The sequence below is a fragment of the Callorhinchus milii genome, unplaced genomic scaffold (genome assembly GCF_018977255.1).
Source record: "Callorhinchus milii isolate IMCB2004 unplaced genomic scaffold, IMCB_Cmil_1.0 Scaffold12, whole genome shotgun sequence".
NCBI lineage: Eukaryota > Metazoa > Chordata > Chondrichthyes > Chimaeriformes > Callorhinchidae > Callorhinchus > Callorhinchus milii.
Window position 1 is genome coordinate 209,276 of NW_024704753.1, and position 19,669 is coordinate 228,944.

At 48.2% G+C, this 19,669-nt stretch overlaps 1 protein-coding gene across 4 annotated transcripts; it reads left to right on the forward strand.

The window, feature by feature from the left end:
- The first annotated feature begins 51 nt into the window (after positions 1-51).
- pbrm1 (polybromo 1) lies at positions 52-19,510 on the forward strand. 4 transcript variants are annotated; one of them, XM_007908871.2, is made up of 31 exons: positions 52-101; positions 1,369-1,473; positions 1,751-1,908; positions 2,222-2,319; positions 3,821-3,968; positions 4,440-4,589; positions 5,272-5,394; positions 5,728-5,796; positions 6,004-6,102; positions 6,319-6,401; positions 6,999-7,090; positions 7,224-7,440; positions 7,950-8,091; positions 8,175-8,272; positions 8,907-9,213; positions 9,332-9,437; positions 9,612-10,254; positions 10,669-10,889; positions 11,169-11,351; positions 11,957-12,114; positions 12,379-12,648; positions 13,149-13,294; positions 13,567-13,724; positions 14,142-14,325; positions 14,582-14,792; positions 14,883-15,081; positions 15,279-15,437; positions 16,482-16,595; positions 17,417-17,493; positions 18,031-18,229; positions 19,078-19,510. In XM_007908871.2, exons 2-31 carry the CDS (start codon positions 1,452-1,454, stop codon positions 19,242-19,244), a joined length of 5,001 nt encoding a protein of 1,666 aa, XP_007907062.1. In that variant the 5' UTR covers positions 52-101; positions 1,369-1,451; the 3' UTR covers positions 19,245-19,510. The 4 variants fall into 4 exon arrangements, with proteins under 4 accessions (XP_007907062.1, XP_007907064.1, XP_007907063.1 ...); XM_007908873.2 differs by having other exon boundaries at positions 19,082-19,178; XM_007908870.2 differs by lacking the exon at positions 52-101 and adding an exon at positions 173-322.
- Positions 19,511-19,669: the final 159 nt, after the last annotated feature.

A 19,669-nucleotide genomic window follows, 5' to 3' on the forward strand; every position in this document is an offset into this window, starting at 1 on the left:
CTGGGATTTGCGGCAGTGAGGCGGGCTGGGCATTTGCGACCGTTGGTTTGCGGCAGTGTGGAGGATGGGTTTGCGGCAGTGAGGCGGGCTGGGGGCTGGGGGTAAGGAGCGGCTCCGCTGTTGGCGTTACGGGCGGTCTGACACCGGCGCGGTGGGGAAGGAGGGCGGTGGGTGGTGGGGGGGCCCCCGGGGAGGGGGCCGCGGTGCTGTCTCGGCTGTGTTCGGGTTTCGGGCTGTGCTGAGGCCGCTGAGAGGCCGCGGCTTGTCCTGGTTGAGGGCCCCGGTCCCGGAGCCTCTGGCGGGGAAGTGCTGCTGTGAACAGGTCATTCACTCGGTAGTTAATTCCCCTGAAAATGCTTCTGTTCACCTCAGAAACACTGAGCAGATGGACTCATTCTGTCAGTGATGGTCTGATGTTGCTGTCTCCAGTTCTCCCCTTCCCCCCCAGTGAGTGTGTTCTCTCAGGACCGCAGTTATTGTCTGATTATCAGCTGTACTTTGTGCTGATGGATTCTGGAGCTTTACAGCTCAGGTTAAGCTGTTGTAAGATGCAGTATTTTCGCAGCTTCCCACCAAGTTGTCATGACAAACGCTTGTAAATTCATACATTTACGTGTGAGACATGTCTGAGCTGTGTTCAGTCCCGGTTCTGCTGCCAATCAATCAGTTTCTGGTTACTTAATGATGTACCAATATTCTTCTGCAATAGGAGACTTCAGGTTCACGCTAACCACTGACCAGCCCATTCTACAGCAACCAGTCTTTACAGCGAGCAAAGCGCCTTTCATGTCAGAAGGGTTTCCCAAAGCACTTCACAGGATTTAGTATAAATTGCAGTGACTGTTTTGTGGTCGAATAAAGTAAATTAATTATTGAATTAAGTAAAAATCCAGATCCCCTGACTTTTGATCACAACTGAATTTTTATTTATAGATGGTTCTGAGATTGTATAACTAAATATAAGCATTTAGCTTTTGTCATTTGTTGATGCACTTATGATAATAATTATAATAATCTTTGCATTTGATATTACGCCTTATCACGTCATCGAGACTTCTCAAAACTAATTTTTTTAAAAAAGTGATCTTTGAATTTGACATAATTCAAAAAGTGACATAATATATTTGTCAAATTGGATCTTACTTTCTTAAAATACTTAAAGTTCTGACAATAATATAATCCTTTTTGGGACGTGTTTGTTCAATTTGTTACAGGTCTAATCAGTAACTTTTCAGGTATTATTCTGTCAGTCTGCTTGTATGAATGTGTTCATATTTGGTGCCAAGGTTCCACAATAACCTGAGCCCCCACACAGTAACCATCCCGTAAAAGCTTATCCTGTCTTTTATTTATGAAAAACTAATACAGGAACAGATAAAGGACAGGTCATCGACTCCTGAGGATCCTGCATCCAGACGACTTTGTGGAAACTCGTGCCATTTCCAGTAGGAATGAAACTGAAGGGGGGAAGGGGTGAGTAAGAGACTGTTGGTGTCAAAAGTCTAAACGTGTTTTGTGTGTCTGCAGATTTTGTTAATTGTTAAATTTGTAAAAGCGAATTTTTTTACACTTTTCAATCGTTAATAAATTGGATAGAAACATTGACGTTTATTATAAGCTTAATTGGAAAAGTTGCTTGAGCAACGTTGGAAATGAGTGTTTAACATTAGTAAAGCATCTGCATGTGATGCTGTGAGGTGTTGGGACTGTGAGGTGGGAGAGATCATTGCAGTTGATATTTTATTTACAGGTGTTGGTAAAGTTGCCATGGCTTCGAAGCGGAAGAGGGCAACCTCGCCTTCGAGCAGCGCCAGCGGCGAGTGTGAGGACGGGCACCACGTGTCCGGTAGCACTGGAGGCTCTGGCAGGAAACGCCGCAAAATCTCCAACGTGCCCACTGTCGATTCAGTAAGTTGTTGCCCCCTGTGGATTGGGTGAGTTGGTGCCCCTATGGATTGGGTGAGTTGGTGCCCCCTGTGCATTGGGTGAGTTGGTGCCCACTGTGCATTGGGTGCGTTGGTGCCTACTATGGATTGGGTGAGTTGGTGCCCACTGTGCAATGGGTGAGTTGTTGCTGTAACCAGTCTGAAAGGCTGATCCTTGAGCCCCAATCAGTGATTGGCTGCTTCTCTCAGGTGTTGGGGGATGGTGGGGGTATGGGCTCTATCTATGGTGCCATTACAACGTGCCCTGCTTATTGTCTACTTGTGTATGATTACAGATTGCTGTTTGCCATGAACTGTACAACACTATACGAGATTACAAAGATGACCACGGGAGACTGCTGTGTGAGTTGTTTATCCGAGCCCCCAAACGCAGGTATCATTTGCTGGGTTTCATACTTCTCTTTTCCTATAAATTACTTTCTTGTCTTTTTACTGTAGAGTTATGTGTGGATCAAAGGACATGCTTGAGACCTCAGTATTAAGTGCTCTGAGATGCTATTCTGCTTGGAGGGTTCTATATAACTGCAAGTTGTTGTTGTATTAAATGCTGCATAATCTTAAATCTGCCTGAATTAAACTGCTATATACAGTGAACTGCTGATAATAAAAAAAGGCTTATATCAACACACAGTTTATATCATCATATCGTCATTTTCCTAGCTGCCTCCCATCACAATGTGAATAAGCCTCTCACCCTCCTATTTCGTGATTCCGCTTAAAATGTATAAAGTCGCAAACTACTCATTCGGTTACGTAAAAGTACTTAAAATATGACTTGTTGAGGCACAATATCAAATGCAAAGGATATTATTGTAAGTGTCAGACGCTGAAAGCAGCTCGTGCAGCTCGTGTACTGTCCCGCACCAGGCTTCGGGAACACATCACTCCCACCCTCGCTCACCTCCACTGGCTCCCCATCCCCCAGAGGATCGAATTCAAGATCCTCACCCTCACCTACAAGGCCATTCGCGGCCTCGCTCCCTCCTACCTCTCCGACCTACTATCCCCATACCTACCTGCCCATACCCTCCGTTCCTCCGGCTCCGGTCTGCTCCACATCCCCCGCCCCAACCGCCCTACCATCGGTGGCCGGGCCTTCAGCCCCGAGGCTCTGGAACTCTATCCCCCAGTGCCTTCGCCGCCTCCTCCCTTTCCTCCTTCAAGGCCGGTCTCAAGACCTTTCTCTTTGACCGTGCCTTCAGCTCCCCACTCGACTCTCTACCCCCTCCTCGCTCCCTCCCTTCCCTCCCCTCACCCTGACCATTTCCCCCCAATGCTCGGGTCCTGACCCAACTGTACAGCGTCTTGGGACGTCCTCCCGACGTGAAAGGCGCTCAATAAATGGAATCTTGTTGTTGTTATTGTTGTTGAAACGGGTTGTGGCTGCCGTGTGTTTTTCCTGGTACCAAGTCACTACAGTAAAACTCACATAACTTATTCAGTTTTCTATCAAAACCACGTAGATTTCTTTCTTTCTCTTAGATCGGATTTTTATCTGATTTATACAAGTTTGTCTGTAACAAGGATGTCGCTTTAAGCCATATTAAATGTTATAGTCCCTACTGATAGTGTTTCTGTGAGTTTTACTGAACTGTACTGACTTGGCACCAGGAAAAACACACAGCAGCCACAACCCCTTTTGAATTATGTTAGGAGTGTGTTGTTATCACAGTGTGTGTGTGCGCGTGTGTATGTTGTTACCACAGTGACTGATGTGTGTTTTATTACCACAGTGACTGGTATGTGTGTGTTATTACCATAGTGACTGGTGTGTGATTGCAGTTGGTGTAAATGTACTGAGTCGATTTAGCAGTGGTTAGATAGATAGAGACATCCTTGTTTAAATACTTTTCATGAGCATTGATGTAATGTAGGAACCAGCCGGATTACTATGATGTGGTTTCCCAGCCCATTGACCTCTTGAAAATCCAGCAGAAACTGAAGATGGAGGAATATGATGATGTTGATCAGTTAACCGCTGATTTTCAACTGATGATCAGTAACACAAAGGCCTATTACAAGGTAAGAGGATCTGTTTCTATCAGCAATTATTCATGTATCATGTTAACTCCTGAGTTACTGCTCTTGCATTGTCGTCCTCAGAGAGACCATGAACATTGATCTAGGGCAATGGTTAGTGAAGCTGAGCTTTACAATGAATCCCAAGATTGAGCTGAATATTTGCTCATTGCATGGTGATGAAATTGGTTTGATCCTAATTGAACTATTGTCTTATTGATAGATTGGCTTCCTCGGGTTGTCAATGGAATGGTGTTTGTTGAGATGACAGTACGTCTGCAGTTGTTGGACAATTTACAAATTGTATATTGATTCCTCTGATGGCTTCTAGCCACAGACTGTTCTTGCACAGAACAGGTCATCTCATCACATCTCTGCTGGTGTTTGTCTTTACATGGAGCCACAACTGATCACTTCTCCTGCTCTTTGCTATGTTCAATATTAGTGTAAATAATTCATGTGATTGTCTTTCAGGAAGATTCAGTGGAGTATAAAGCTGCCTGTAAACTGTGGGATTTGTACATCAGAACCAAGAACGAGTTTATCCAGAGAGCAGACTATGAGGATGATGATGATGACGATGATGATGATGGTCAGGACAACCCTGGCACAGCTGAGGAGGAAGTAATAATTCTTGCATTGACACAGCAATATTAGATTGTTATTATCATGTCATCAAAATGTCTCCAGACACTTCACAAGATTCACTGTAAAGTGTAGTAACTGTGTAGTTGTAGGTGAAAGCAGCAGGATGTGGCACTTTCTGGTCTGACCTTTTTCTTCCCACTGGAGGACATGCCTTTCCTGCCACACAAACATGCACAGAGTGCCGCTCTCACTGTTCAGACAGGCAGTAATCTGTGACCTTAGTGTGGCTTATTACAAGCTATCCATTGAGCACCAAAACTAGCGTGCACAGACATAGTAGACAAATCAGATACATTGCCATCAAAGCCCTGCCCAAGGCAATGACACAGCCCACAAGACTTAACAATTTAAAATCCAACAAACTTGCATTATGCAAGTGCCTTGGGATGTCCTATTGACGTGAAAGGTACTATATAAATGTAATTTGTTATTATATAGAGCCCTTTACCGAAGATAGTGTCTCGGAGTGCTAATAGCGTCCAGACACCACAAAATCTTCTGTTCCTCTCCAGCAGTGACCCGTGTGCTGACCTATATACACCTCAGCTTCCATCTGAAGATGCCAATGTATTCCCTGGCGCCTGCTGTGTGACATGATCGGCCCAGGACTCTGCAGTGTAGAGAAGACCTGGTATTAAGTTTCCTCTTCACGTTGCAGGTTAGCGCACCCTACAGTAATTTGAAGGAGCAACTGGAGCATCTGTTCGAGGCTGTGGCCACATACGTGGACCCAGCAGGGAGGCTCGTGAGCGAACTGTTTCACAAGTTACCCTCGAGAGTGGTGAGTGTGATAGAGAGACACGTGCGATAGAGAGACTGACAGAGAGAGACCCACATGTGAGAGAGAGTGCGAGAAAGACCCACGCACGAGGTGGATAGATAGAGACCTGTGTGTGCAAGGCAGAGACCCCTGCGCAACATAATAGAGGGGGAGGGAGGAATGGGTGGAGACTCGTGTGGGGTATGAACACTAGCACGGACTGGTTGGGCCGAGCGGCCTGTTTCTGCGCTTTACATTTCTTTGTGATCTTTAATCTCCCTCTTGCCTGTGGTACGGGAGGGGAGGCTGGGTTTGAATCCTGCACCAGAGATTAACACGTCCTGTGAATTTCAGCAATATCCTGACTACTTTGAGATTATAAAGGAGCCAGTGGATCTGAAGGCAGTCGCCCAGAGGATTCAGGTTTGAACATTTTACATTTGTTAGTCCCACTTCACTGCGTTTGTGTTTCTTTACATTGAAGTTGTTTAGTTTCTCAATATTTAGTGAAATATAATATCTTGAGTTGCTGATGTACTTTGGATGTGGATATATATTGAAGGACATTGAATACACACATTGTCTTGTGTATATCTGATCTATATTAACCAAACTCTTGTCTTCCTGTAGAACGGTTTGTATAAGAGTGTCAATCTGATGGCGCGAGACATTGAGCTTTTAGTCAGAAATGCCAAAACCTACAATGAACCAGGGTCCCAGGTATTCAAGGTAAGGTTGGGAAATGAAAGCTCTCAGTTAACTTTATATTGTGAGATTCTGCAGTTAGATTTCTAACTGTAGGGAATTATTTTATTGAATGTTAATTGAGTGCTCAAACTCTCAGTTACTAAAGTACAAGAAGCCTCGATCTTCAATTAAAAACACTGCCAATCTTTGGACAACTGGTGCTTAATTTTGCTGATGATGCCGTTTCCACCTCTGCAGGACGCAAATACTATTAAGAAACTATTTAATCAGAAGCGAGCTGAACTGAACCTAGAACCTACGAAATCCAGTCTACGGATCAGGTACAGTTTATTGATGGAATGGTTTGTCTCGTGCGTCTGTTCCATGGCTGAAAATGCCAAGCTTGGTTCCAGCAGGTCCCTGTGACAATACAATACAAAGTTACATTTATACAACGCCTTTCACATCGGGAGGACATCCCAAAGCACTGAATAATAACGTTTCACCATTCCATCAGGTCTCTTCTCCCATATGACTAAACCCAACAAGTTTGTGTCATACCAGCACATTTTGCTCAATGTAAAACAAATATTCACATAATAAAGCAACTAAAGATCATAACTAGATTGATTATAAAAAAGCTGCTAAAATAAATGCAAAACTCACTATTTTTAATCCAAATAAGAATTTTAAAACCCACCGAAACTTGTCCTGTCATTGTGTTTTCTTGATCTCTGTTCTCTCTGAATTTCTTTTTACTGTTTATTGCCTCTTGTACTCCACCACCTCTCCCTTTTTTTTGTCTGTCTGTCTCTCTCACACTCTCTGACTCTTCTTTCTCTCTCTCTCACTCTGCGTCTCTAGTTTTTCATGTAAACCCGCAATACAAACCCAAGTGCTGCTTATTGTCTAAGGCTTTGTTCTGTTTCTCTGTGTAGGAACCGGCGCTCAGCCCAGGGAGACCGTCTCTCTGCCATCACCATGGCACTTCAGTATGGCTCGGAGAGCGAGGAGGAGGGTGGCTTTGCTGGTGAGGCTTTGGGTGAAAACCTTTCTGCTTGCGACGTTTGGCATGGGACTGTCTTTAGCACTCTGGGATGTGAGGGGCACTGTATACATACATGTTGTTGTTTTTGTCTCTAATCCTGGTTCTGTTCCTACAGGGGTTTCCCGCTATGAGGAAGGCGACTCTGAGGGAGAGAGCATTGGTTCCTCTGTTGATGTTTCCAGCCCGATTTACCAGCTGTTTGACACAGTCAGGAGTTACCGCAACAGCCAGGGGCAGCTCCTGGCCCAGCCTTTCTTCCGCTTGCCGTCCAAGAAACATTATCCTGACTACTACCAGCAAATCAAACAGCCCGTCTGCCTGATGCTCATCAAGTAAGAAATGTTTATCAGAACACAGGCCGGTGACTAGGGTGAGCCTGAGTGCAGGTCGGCTCACTGTGAAGCTGTGCAGCTCTGCAGGTGGCACTCAATTAGCACATGGTTTAGATACAAACACTGCATTGTTCTCAGAGGATTGGAGGAGGCGGTGTGGATACCAAGGGAGGGGAGGGGGACACCAGGATATGGGCCAAAATTGGGGTGTGTGAGGGGGCATGTGTTGGATGGGGATGTGTGCAGTGTGGGTTTGGGGGGGTGAGGTGTGGGATTGGGTTGGGGAGGTGTGGGATTTGGGGTGAGGTGTGGGATTGGGGTGAGTTCTGGGATTCAGGGGGTGAGGTGTGGGATTGAGGGGGTGAGGTGTAGGATTGAGGGGTGGGGGTGAGGTGTGGGACTGGGGTGAGGTGTGGGTTTCGGGGTGTGTGAGGTGGGTGTTGGCTATAAGTGCTGTTCTCTTCCAGTTAAACGGTGCTGAATACCCTATTCCCACTCTTCTACCCTAGGCAGAAACTGAAGAGCAATCAGTATGAAACCTTGGATCAGATGGATAATGACTTGAATATGATGTTTGAAAATGCCAAACGCTATAATGTTCCCAACTCTGCTATCTACAGACGAGTTCTGAAACTACAGCAGATCCTGCAGGTAGCGAGGGCTCACTCTGTCAGTGTTTAATATTTATTCCCAGTCAGTCTGGCTGCCGCTCACCCTGGCACTTGCTGTTTCAGGTGAAGAAGAGGGAGCTGTCTCGCAGAGACATCATTGAGGACGGGGACAGCATGGTGTCCTCAGTGACCTCTGACACAGGCAGCGCCAAGAGAAAGAGGTGAGTGACTCGAGTTAACAGCCGGAGGTTAAACACGGACATTGTGAGTGACTGATGAGGGGTTTACAGAACACTGCACGCTGCTGCCATTCCCCAGTGTGGCTGGCTGGTGGGAAAGCTGCTCCAAGTGACTCCGGCTGCTGTTGTGGATCCTTAACATCTTGCTTTTAGCTGCTCTGATCACTGTAACATTTCTCTGGCACCGTCCAGACCCTCCTGTCGGGGACATAGCAATTCTGTCCTTGTCTAACTGCTCACCTTCTAGCATCTGGTGTCTGGATAGTGCTAAGGAGCAGGAATCCCGTGCAAACTCTCCTGGACCCAAGGCTGAGATCAGTACCTGGGGATTGCTCTGGGACTGTGTGTACATGGCTCAGGGCAGCTGCTTTATCCATGGAGCAGGCGGGAAATTGTGAAGCTTATTTTCACCGAATTGTAATTATATTAGCTTTTACTGGATACTTTCATGTGCAGCACAATTCCTGCTGAAACTCATGACTGTGTGAGGTGCCAGGATTGGGATTGACTTTGGTGGCATAGATGGATTTCCTGCTGTACTTCATACAGTGATATTGATGTTTATATTTCACTGATGTTCCTGGACCAGTGTTCACCAAAACCTGTTTAATTACAGTTTAAAGAAACTAGAAAAGAGCGGAAGGAAAAGTGAGACCCATTTGAGGCAAAGACTGAAGATCCTGTACAACACTGTGGTGGAAGCGCGTAACCCGGCCACAGGGCGAAGGTTCTGTGAGTTGTTCACTGTCAAACCATCCAAGAAAGATTATCCTGATTATTACAAAGTCATCCTGGAGCCCATTGACCTGAGGATAATCGAGATGAACGTCCGGAGCGGGAAGTACACCAGCGAGGAGGCCTTCGGGGACGACCTGAAACTGATGTTCAGAAACGCTCGGCACTATAACGAGGAGGGCTCCCAGGTGGGTTACAGCACAGTGAGAGGGTCACACTGGGCACACAGTGAGAGTGTCACAGTAAGTTAATCCTATTCCCCTTATTCTGATTCAGCACTTTGATAAATTGTTAAATTACTGATAGGTTTATAATGATGCCAACATCCTGGAGAAAATGCTGAAGGAGAAGAGGAAGGAGTTGGGGCCGCTGCCTGACGATGAGGAGACCGCCTCGCCCAAAGTCAAGCTCAGTGAGTCATCACATGGCCCATCACACTGCACTGCTAACCCAAGCTCCCCACGTCACTGCCCGCCTTAGCTCCCTCGCTCCCTCCCTCATCTCACTCACTCACTCACTCCCTCCTGCCCAATGCAGCGAGTGAGGCCCACGTGCCGTATCCATTGAAGCTGATGTTTGTGTTCAGGCAGGAAGATTGGAGTTTCACCAAAAAAATCCAAGTACCTGAGCCCCCTGCAGCAGAAGCTGAATGAACTGTACGAAGCCGTGAAGAACTACACAGACAGTCGTGGGCGCAGACTGAGCGCCATCTTTCTGCGGCTGCCGTCTCGCTCCGAGCTTCCTGACTACTATCTGACCATCAAGAAGCCCATGGACCTGGAGAAGGTGCGGAGCCACATGATGGGAAACAAGTACCAGGATGTGGACGCGCTGGTGGAGGACCTGGTGATGATGTTCAACAATGCCTGTACCTACAACGAGCCCGAGTCGCTGATCTACAAAGATGCTCTAGTCCTGCACAAGGTGCTGCTGGCCACAAGGAAGGATCTGGAAGGAGAGGACGATTCTCACATCCCCAATGTTAAGCTGCTGATCCAGGAGCTGATCCACAACCTGTTTGTGTCTGTGTTGAGCCACCAGGATGATGAGGGCCGGTGCTACAGTGACTCTCTGGCTGAGATCCCAGCCACGGACCCAACCTTCCCCAACAAGCCACCGCTCACCTTCGAGATCATCAGGAAAAACATTGAGACCAATCGCTACGGGAGGCTGGATGTGTTTCAGGAGCACATGTTTGAGGTACTGGAGCGAGCCAGAAGGTTGAACAGGTGAGCATGTATTTCTGTGTTCACATATCAGTGTTGTTGGTGTATGTTGGTGTCCTGTTCCTTCCCCATTAAACCCAATTCCTGCTTTAAGCAGCAGACGGGATTTGTCAACAATGTTTGTATTGACCAAAGAGCAGGATGTCACTAAGGAGTGTTCGTATCTCTCGGGTAGATGAGGTGTAGCCAAATGTAGAGTAATAACATTGCTGTGTTGTGCTGTCAGGTACAGAGTGAGCTTCCCTCTGTTGTGGGGCAAAACGTAGCAAAGCAGCAGGTTTAGATTGATGGGGACTGAGAGAAGTGTTTACATAGGGTGTGTTGGCACATCCTCCTGACATGAAAGGCGTTTACAAATGTAATTTATCGTTGTTGTCATGAGGATATTCTGTGATGTGTAACTATTCTCTCCTGTAGAACGGATTCTGAGATCTATGAGGATGCAGTGGAACTGCAGCAGTTCTTCATTAAGATCCGTGATGAATTGTGTAAGAATGGCGAGATCTTGCTGTCCCCGGCCCTCAGCTACACCCTCAAACACCTGCAGCACGACCTGGAGAAGGAGAAAAAGTCAAAGCTGCCTCGAGAGATTGAGGAAGACAAGCAGAAACGTGAGGAGGAGAAGAAAGAGTTCTCAGGTACCTCATGGCTTCTCTTACTCTCAAGTTCTTTATATTAACATTAAGCCAAGCTTGTCCTCTGAGTGGAGACTTGGTGACATTAGAATAGAGGGGGGGAGCAAGGGATGGAGGGGTGGAGCGAGGGAGGGAGCGGGGGAGGGTGAGGATGAGCAAGGGAACAAGAGGTAGGGAGGGAGAGGGGGAGAAGCATTTCTTTGTGGGTATTTAAAGGGGTGACATTTGTAAAACATGCCATGTTTCATGTGCACATTTTGCCCCACAAACTGTTGTAAACAGAGAAGAACATGAATGAGCAGGTGGGCAGTGACGGGCAGTTGGGGACCCAGCGCACCTACAGCCAAGACTGCAGCTTTAAGGACAACCTGTACCACGTTGGTGACTATGTGTACGTGGCTCCCGCTGAGCCTGACCTGCTGCCCCACATTGTCTGTATAGAGCGGCTATGGCAGGATGATACAGGTACAACAACAACAACTTGCACTTATATAGCGCCCTCCGAACAGGGCAGCGTCTCAGAGCGCTTAACAGAGCCTGACTCCGAGCCGGTGGGGGGGGCGAGGTGGCTGTAAGCACGGTCGAAGAGGAAAGTTTTCAGGTGGGACTTGAAAAAGGAGAGAGAGGGGACAAGGCGGAGGGATTGAGGGAGAGTGTTCCAGGGTTTTGGGGTGTTTCAGGTGACAATGTGGGGCATACAGGTAATGAGGCCACTAGATCAGTGATCATTCTCTAAATGTAATAATTTGTTCTCAGATTGCTGCTTCTTATGTGTAAAAACAACCGTGTTTGTCCATAAAAACAGTCACTACACTAGTGTAATGTAGTAATAGTATAGCAATTTTAAAAAATGTTAGCCCTTTGAGGCGTTTCAGAGCAAAAAGGTGATATACAAATACCGATATTTGAGCAATTTTCAGGTAAAGGAACATCTCAAAGTGCTCATAGATCTAGATTAAAGACCAAAGGATGTCTAGAGGCTGTAGTTTGTGATGTTGACGATGTTCTGTGCTGAAGGCTAACGTGCCTGCTGTGTGTGTGTGTGTGTGTGTGTATGTGTGTTTGTACAGGAGAGAAGTGGCTGTACGGCTGCTGGTTCTATCGTCCCAACGAGACATTCCACTTGGCCACGCGCAAGTTCCTGGAAAAAGAAGTTTTCAAAAGTGACTATTACAGTAAAGTGCTGGTCAGCAAGATCCTGGGCAAATGTGTGGTTATGTTCGTCAAGGTGAGAGTTTGCTTTGTCATATTGTCAGCACAGCCACACTGAGGCGCTCTATCTCCCTGAGCCCCTCTGTGGCCAGTGTGGGGGAGGATACACATACGTCCCCAATACCCAATAATCAGCCCTGGTGACCTCACTGAGCTACTCCTTAGCCCAGGAACTGGCTCTGACACTTGATCACAGACCCCGGGTTAGAGTCGGGATTCCTAGTGCTGAGGGACGGGAATAAGACTTTCCCATTCTAATGTCTATTTCTCTTCCCACCAGGAATATTTCAAGATCCGTCCTGAAGGCTTCAGGGATGAGGATGTGTTTGTCTGCGAGTCTCGCTATTCAGCAAAAACAAAATCTTTCAAGAAGATTAAGCTGTGGACAATGCCGGTGGGCACCGTGAGGTTTGTGCAGCGAGACATTCCCCTGCCCGTGGTGAGAGTGGCTTCCGTGTTTGCCAACGCCCACAAGACAGAGAGCAGGGAGCCAGTGGGGCCCGTACCAGAGGACAGCAAACCCGACGACAGCACCAACATCATTGACAAGGTGGTAGCAGGGTTCAGTGACAATGGTTCAATGTGGCTAAAGCAGTTTACCTGAGATGTGACAGGAATGTGCTAACCACACTGATCATATTCAGTTCCATACACTACACACAGCAACTTGCACTTATAGAGTGGCCTCTAAACACAGCCTCCTGGCTGGGACCTGTGGAGAGGGTGTGCTGAGGGAGAGAGACAATAATAATCCTTGCATTTGATATAGCGCCTTATCACGTCTTCAGGACGTCTCAAAAGGCTTCACAGAATATATTGTAAAGTGTAATGATTGTATATTTGTGGGCAAAAAGATGTCGGCAACAAACCACTTTTGGAGAACGTAAAACTGTCAGTGGCTATCGTATAATCTGGGTGTAATTAGCATCTCTCACACTCTCTCACACAGTCTCACTTTCTCACACATTTAAACAAACTCTCTGTCTCCCACTCTCTCTCACACTTTCTTTCTGTTTCACACTCACACACTCTCTCTCTCTCTCTCACCAGGAGCGGGAGGATGTGCCGGTTGAGATAGCGAGTGGGGAGCCTGGCTGCCATTACCACGAGCAGCTTCATTACAATGATCTGTGGCTCAAGGTCGGGGATTGTGTTTACATCAAATCCCATGGTTTAGTGCAGCCTCGTGTGGGCCGGTGAGTTTTGGCTTTGCACGTAGTCGGGCTCCATCGTGAAGTGCATCAATGTTTTTGTTTTGCCAGAAAGCCTGACAATAGAAAGTATGTGTTTGGTGCAAATTGGATTATTGTAATAATAATTCTTGCATTTGATATAGTACCTTATCACATCTTTGAGGTGTCTCAAAGCGCTTCACAGAATATACTGCGTATTTTGTGGCTGAAACAAACACTAATGTAGGCAGGAAATTAGTGTATTTGCGATGCCAAAGTGATTATGTATTTTCCAGTGTGGAGAAGATGTGGGTACGGAATGGAGCCGCCTATTTCTTTGGTCCCATCTTCATCCATCCCGAGGAGACGGAGCACGAACCCACCAAAATGTTCTACAAGAAGGAAGTATTTCTCAGCAATGTGGAGGAGACCTGCACCATGTCCTGTATTCTGGGTAAGTGCTGTGTCCTGGGCTGTGAGAGCTCCCATGTGGCATGTATAATACAGAGTTTAATACAGGGTTTGATACAGGGTTTGATACAGGGTGAGCCTAGGTCCTGGGGGCGTGTGTAATACAGAGTTCTGGCGAGATCTTGTCACATGGTGAACAAATGGGAAATTTTAGTTTAATGTATTGTACTTTGGGCTCCTTTACAAATGGTAAAATGGTTTAGATGTTAATAAACATGCACTTGGTGTTAGTGAGGGAGAGGAGACAGGGATGTGGTAAGAGAGGACAGTGGGCACCATGATACATGGTGAGTTGCTGGGATTCCACACTGTGTTGACAGGCTTCCTGGTGAGGCAGAGTTTGAGAAAGGCTGCTGTCAGTCTGGCTCAGTGCTGTCAGGTAACTGTGTTCCTCCTGCAGGCAAGTGCAGTGTGTTGTCTTTCAAGGACTATCTGTCCTGTCGCCCGACTGAGGTGTCTGAGAGCGACGTCCATGTGTGCGAGAGCCGCTACAACGAGACCGACAAACAGATGAAAAAATTCAAAGGACTGAAAAGATTCTCCCTATCAGCTAAAGTGCTGGATGATGAGATTTACTACTTCAGGTAAGGGGTGTAAACACACTGTGTGCTGTACTCCCTGTTCACTGCACACACGCTGGGGCTGGCAGGACAGGTGTTGTGTAAGTTATTGTTGATGTGTCTAAGCGTCGGTCTGGCTGTGTTTGTTATACAGTGTGTGTCAGTCTGGCTGCGTTTAACGTACAGTGTGTGTCAGTCTGGCTGTGTTTGATGTCCAGTATGTGTCAGTCTGGCTGTGTTTGATGCACAGTCACTAACTTGAGCTCCTGCTCTGCTCCAGGAAACCCATTGTTCCCCACAAGCAGCCGTCTCCTCTCCTGGATAAGAAGATCCACGATTTAGAAGCGAAGTTTGCGGAGTTTGAAGAGCCGGATGATGATGTCGAGGAGGGAGGTGAAGAGGGGGCCGAGGCAGGGGAGCAGCCCTCAGCACCACAGACGCAGACACCTGCTCCCAGTGAGATGGAGGTCACTCCACATACACCTCCTCAGGTATGGAGATGCTCCTCGTGTCCCAGTTCCTCTCATTGCCCCCGATGTTAGTGCAGAGTTGCTGACTCCATCTCCTGTGTTTGTAAGCAGTCGACGCCTAAATCTGCCAAAGGCACAAAGCAAAAGGAGGGCAAGAGGAAAACCAACCCAAGTGGCTACATCCTGTTCAGCAGTGAGATGCGAGCGGTGATCAAGGCCAAACATCCCGACTTCTCCTTTGGGGAGCTGAGCCGTCTCGTGGGCACCGAGTGGCGGAACCTGGAGGCCGTGAAGAAGGCAGAGTATGAAGGTAGTTCATTGTTCATTCAGTTACAATCCTGTTCACACCCCGTCTTTTACATGCTGGCTTCAGTTGGTGGCCAGTAACCCGTGCCGGCGTGAGGGTGGCATTGTAACATTGTGTTTACTCTGTTAGTAATTGTCTGGATGATCAACGCAAAGTGATGAAATGGGGAGGATTGTCAATGTCCGATCATGTTGTTTCAGAGCGAGCAGCAAAGCAGGCTGAGCAGCAGGAGCGAGAGCGAGCAGCACAGCAGCAGGCAGCCTCCCCACGGGCTGGCACTCCTGTGGGGGCCATCATGGGGGTGGTGCCCCCTCCCACACCAATGGGCATTCTCCACCAGCAGATGAGTCCTGTCACAGGTAGTGCATCACAAGCAAAGGACTCGGACTGTCTCACAAACTGCTGTCACCAGGTTCCAGGAGAGGAGGGAGGGGTCATTTTACAATGTTTTCATTTCAGGCCACACACTCTGCCACAATCAGGCTGTGATCGAGTTGCTAGTCCGTCTCCCTCACTCCTCTCTGCCTCAGGATGAATATGTCTGAACCAAACCACTTTGCCTGCAGTCTGTTTATCAAGAGTATTTCCCAATATTTTCCTGCCTGATCCTCTCTCAATGCCCAGGAAGGGTTTAGGCAGATAGTTAGGTGGAAGCAGTGAGAGTGAGTATCTGTGTGAGGGTAGAATGAGATGCTGGGAAGTGGCTGTGTAATCGGTACATCTGTCTCCATGTATCAGTGTTGCTATGTGCTCTGAACCTGCTCAGAGCTCGACTGTGTCAAAGTTTAGGACGGGAAGATGGTTTGGCTTTCTGTAGCTACTGTTGGAAAGCCTGTCACTGTGTTTACTGGCTCTAGCCCAAACTAGTACGATTATGTGAAGGTAAACACATTCAGAGAAAGGGAGCAGCTTTTACACAGTGCTTCATTCCCCTTCAGTCAGGCAGAACTTTACCAAAATGCCTGGTGTGAAAGGACACATTTGATCATTGTGCAATGCAGTCTCTCCATTTGGTAACCAATGTACCATCGCCACATACTAACTGTTTATTTCTTCATGCAGTTCTAGCTCTGCTCATCCATCACTTTGCATGTCTCATTGCGCTACCAGAGGTTCCCTCTAAGTACTCCAGCCGACTACAGCAACAACAATAATAACTTGCATTTATATATAAATGTATATAGCGCTCCTCACGCAGGCTGGAGTCTCAGAGCACTGGCTACAAACCAGAACACAGTGTGCATTACAAAGGAACCATTTCCGTGGATTTAGTTTAGTGTGGGTATGAAATTGAGCTGATGGCAGGCACTGTGTGATAACCTGGCTTAGAGGGAACATCTGCGGGCTGTTGCATGTTGTTTACATCCTTGATGCATGTTTGAAATTTATTGTTGTCCTTTAAGGCCTAGTAGGTGGCTACGCCCAGGGCCTGCCGCCATTGCTCGTCCCCAGTGATGGGCTGGGGGGCTTGGGCAGCATGTCGTCACCCCAACTCCTCTCAGCCATTCAGCCGCTCGGTAAGGACATCATTGCTCGTCTCAATTCTCTTATCATCTGCTTGACATGTCCATCCGTCCATTAATGCTAACTGTGGCAAAGCTCCGGGGAACCGCTGTGCAGCTCGGCACACAGCCCTGGGCAGCAATACCAGGGGCTGGAGCTGATAAAGCAGTGGTGTTATCGTGAATAATGAGCAGCATGGACCACCTCAGCTGCTCTGCTAATCTCAGAGTCTTTCTAATGTTTAAATACAGCTGCAAATTCACAACAAAATCTGTGTTGTTTCTGGCTCACAGGCAGGTCCTCTGGCTCCAGATCCACATGAGAAAGTCATTAGAATTGGCCATTGTACCAGTGTTCTAGATACAGTAGCTCACTGATGCTCTGGGAACTGTAAATACTAGAGTTGCTGCAGATAAACCTCGCCAATGGCTGTATCTGACGTAGTGTATTCAAAGCTTTTCTACGTTACTAAGAGTGTAACTAAACGTTGGGCATGATCATCTGGGTCTGTGTGCAGTGCCTACACACACAGACACACACACACACACGCAGACCGACACGCGCGCGCACACGCACACACAACCCAAACCATCAGGGTTTTCTACATAAATCCCAGTCTGGGTACAGAAGGGTCGTTATCTTATTACCGAGTGTCATCTTCCCACCACACTTGTCCATGTTTCACGAGGGCACGTTTGTCTGATTGGAAAACCGGCAAAATCGTAGAATGAATAAAACATTCTTCTCTTAGATACAGTTACTTGAAGCTGTGACTAATGCTGTTACGATCCTTGTTGTGAATCTTTTTAATCCCTGACATGTCTCCCCACGGCAGGGGTCCTGGGTCAGGGGGTGGCCACGCTGGTGGGAGGCTCGGCCGCCGGCAACACGGGAGTTGTTTACGGACAACAGGTAACTCACTCACTGAGGGTTACCCTCACATCCAGGGTGTGGTGGGGTGTGCGGGTGTGTTGCGGGTGTTTGTGTGGGCGGCATGTTTGTGTTGCTGCCGTGTTGTGAGTGTGTGTGTGTTGTGTCCATGTAGCAGGCGTGTTGTGGATTTGTGTGCGCGTGCGTGTTGTCGGCGTGTGTGTGTGTGTTGTGTCCATGTAGCAGACGTGTTGTCGGCGTGTGTGTGTGCGTGCGTGTTGTCAGCGTGTGTGTGTGTTGTGTCCATGTAGCAGACGTGTTGTCGGCGTGTGTGTGCGTGTTGTCGGCGTGCGTGTGTGTTGTGTCCATGTAGCAGACGTGTTGTCGGCGTGTGTGTGTGCGTGCGTGTTGTCTGCGTGTGTGTGTGTGTGTGTTGTGTCCATGTAGCAGGCGTGTTGTCGGCGTGTGTGTGTGTGTGTGTTGTGTCCATGTAGCAGACGTGTTGTCGGTGTGTGTGTGTGTGTGTTGTGTCCATGTAGCAGGCGTGTTGTTGGCATGTAACGTGTTGCTGTGTTACAGGGCGTGGCTGGGCAGCAGGCCCCGCCCCCCTACCCCTCACAGCCAATGGCAGCGCAGGTGCAGCCTCCCTCCTCCCCCATGTTTGTGGCCCCGCCCCCCCGGACCCAGCGGCTGCTGCACTCAGAGGCGTATCTGCGCTACATCGAGGGACTGCGGCCGGAGGCGCTGACCGTCAGCAAGTGGGACCTGAGCCTGGCAGGTGAGCACCGGGGGGGCATTACTGTGCCCTGCAGGTCAGTGGCAGCGGGGGGGGGGGCATGCACACACCACAGCGACTGACACGCATGCACACACCACAGCGACTGACACACAGGAGTCCGTGGTAAATAGTTAAGCCACATAGCGCATCACACTCAGCTACACTCGAACACTACATGTACTATAGCAGCTCGGGTTCAACAACAACAACAAGATACAACAACAACAACAACAACAAGATTCCATTTATAGAGCGCCTTTCACGTCAGGAGGACGTCCCAAGGCGCTGCACAGTTGGGTCATGACCCGAGCATTGGGGGGAAATGGTCAGGGTGAGGGGAGGGAAGGGAGGGAGCGAGGAGGGGGGAAATGGTCAGGGTGAGGGGAGGGAAGGGAGGGAGCGAGGAGGGGGAAGAGAGTCGAGAGGGGAGCTGAAGGCTGAAGGTCAAAGAGAAAGGTTTTGAGACCGGCCTTGAAGGAGGAAAGGGAGGAAGCAGCGAAGGCACTGGGGATGGAGTTCCAGAGCCTCGGGGCTGAGAGGCTGAAGGCCACCGATAGTAGGGCGGTTGGGGCGGGGGACGTGGAGCAGACCGGAGCCAGAGGAACGGAGGGTACGGGCAGGTAGGTAGGGGGATAGTAGGTTGGAGAGGTAGGAGGGAGCGAGGCCATGAATGGCCTTGTAGGTGAGGATGAGGATCTTGAAATCAATCCTCTGGGGGTTCAGGCCGAGGGCTGCGCGGCGCGGGCACACGGGACTGTTGCGATCTGACTGCCGGCTCTGGTTGGTTTGAGCTGTTCCTGTGTGTGAATGTGAGGAGCTGTGTTCCAAACTCTTCTGTTTCCCTTTAGCCAGACGGCAGGACGTGCACCTGAGTAAAGAGCAGGAGAGCCGACTGCCTTCTCACTGGCTGAAGAGCAAAGGTGCCCACACCACCATGGTGGATGCTCTGTGGCGTTTACGTGACATTATGCTGCGCGACACGTTAAACATCCGCCATGCTTACACCCTGGAATAATCCCCGGCTTTGCTTCCAGCCTCTGTTGTGGGGAATATGTCTGTGTTTGTGCCTGACCGGAAAAAGGCAAACAATACACCTCTTGTCGGGTCAGGTTGTAACATTTGTTTTTATAAAGGTTTTAATAAGCTTTAATTGGATGTTTCAGTTCGGTGTTCAATGTTCCAGCAATTTTCACAGTTTCCCGGCGGCTGTGAGTGAGTGTTTGTGAGGAGTTGTTCTGAATTCAAGTTTTCATTTATAAAAATAAAAGTACCTCGAGTGTCTGTGTTGTCTCTTCTCTTATCTCTGCTGTTGGGACCGTGTCTCTCCCTGTGGTGCAGACACAGACCGGACGGAGTTTTATCGGCTCAGGACCCGAAACCATTCAAGGGCTTGAAATTCTGAGGCACTGCAGAATTTCTTAAAAACTGTGGAAAAAAATT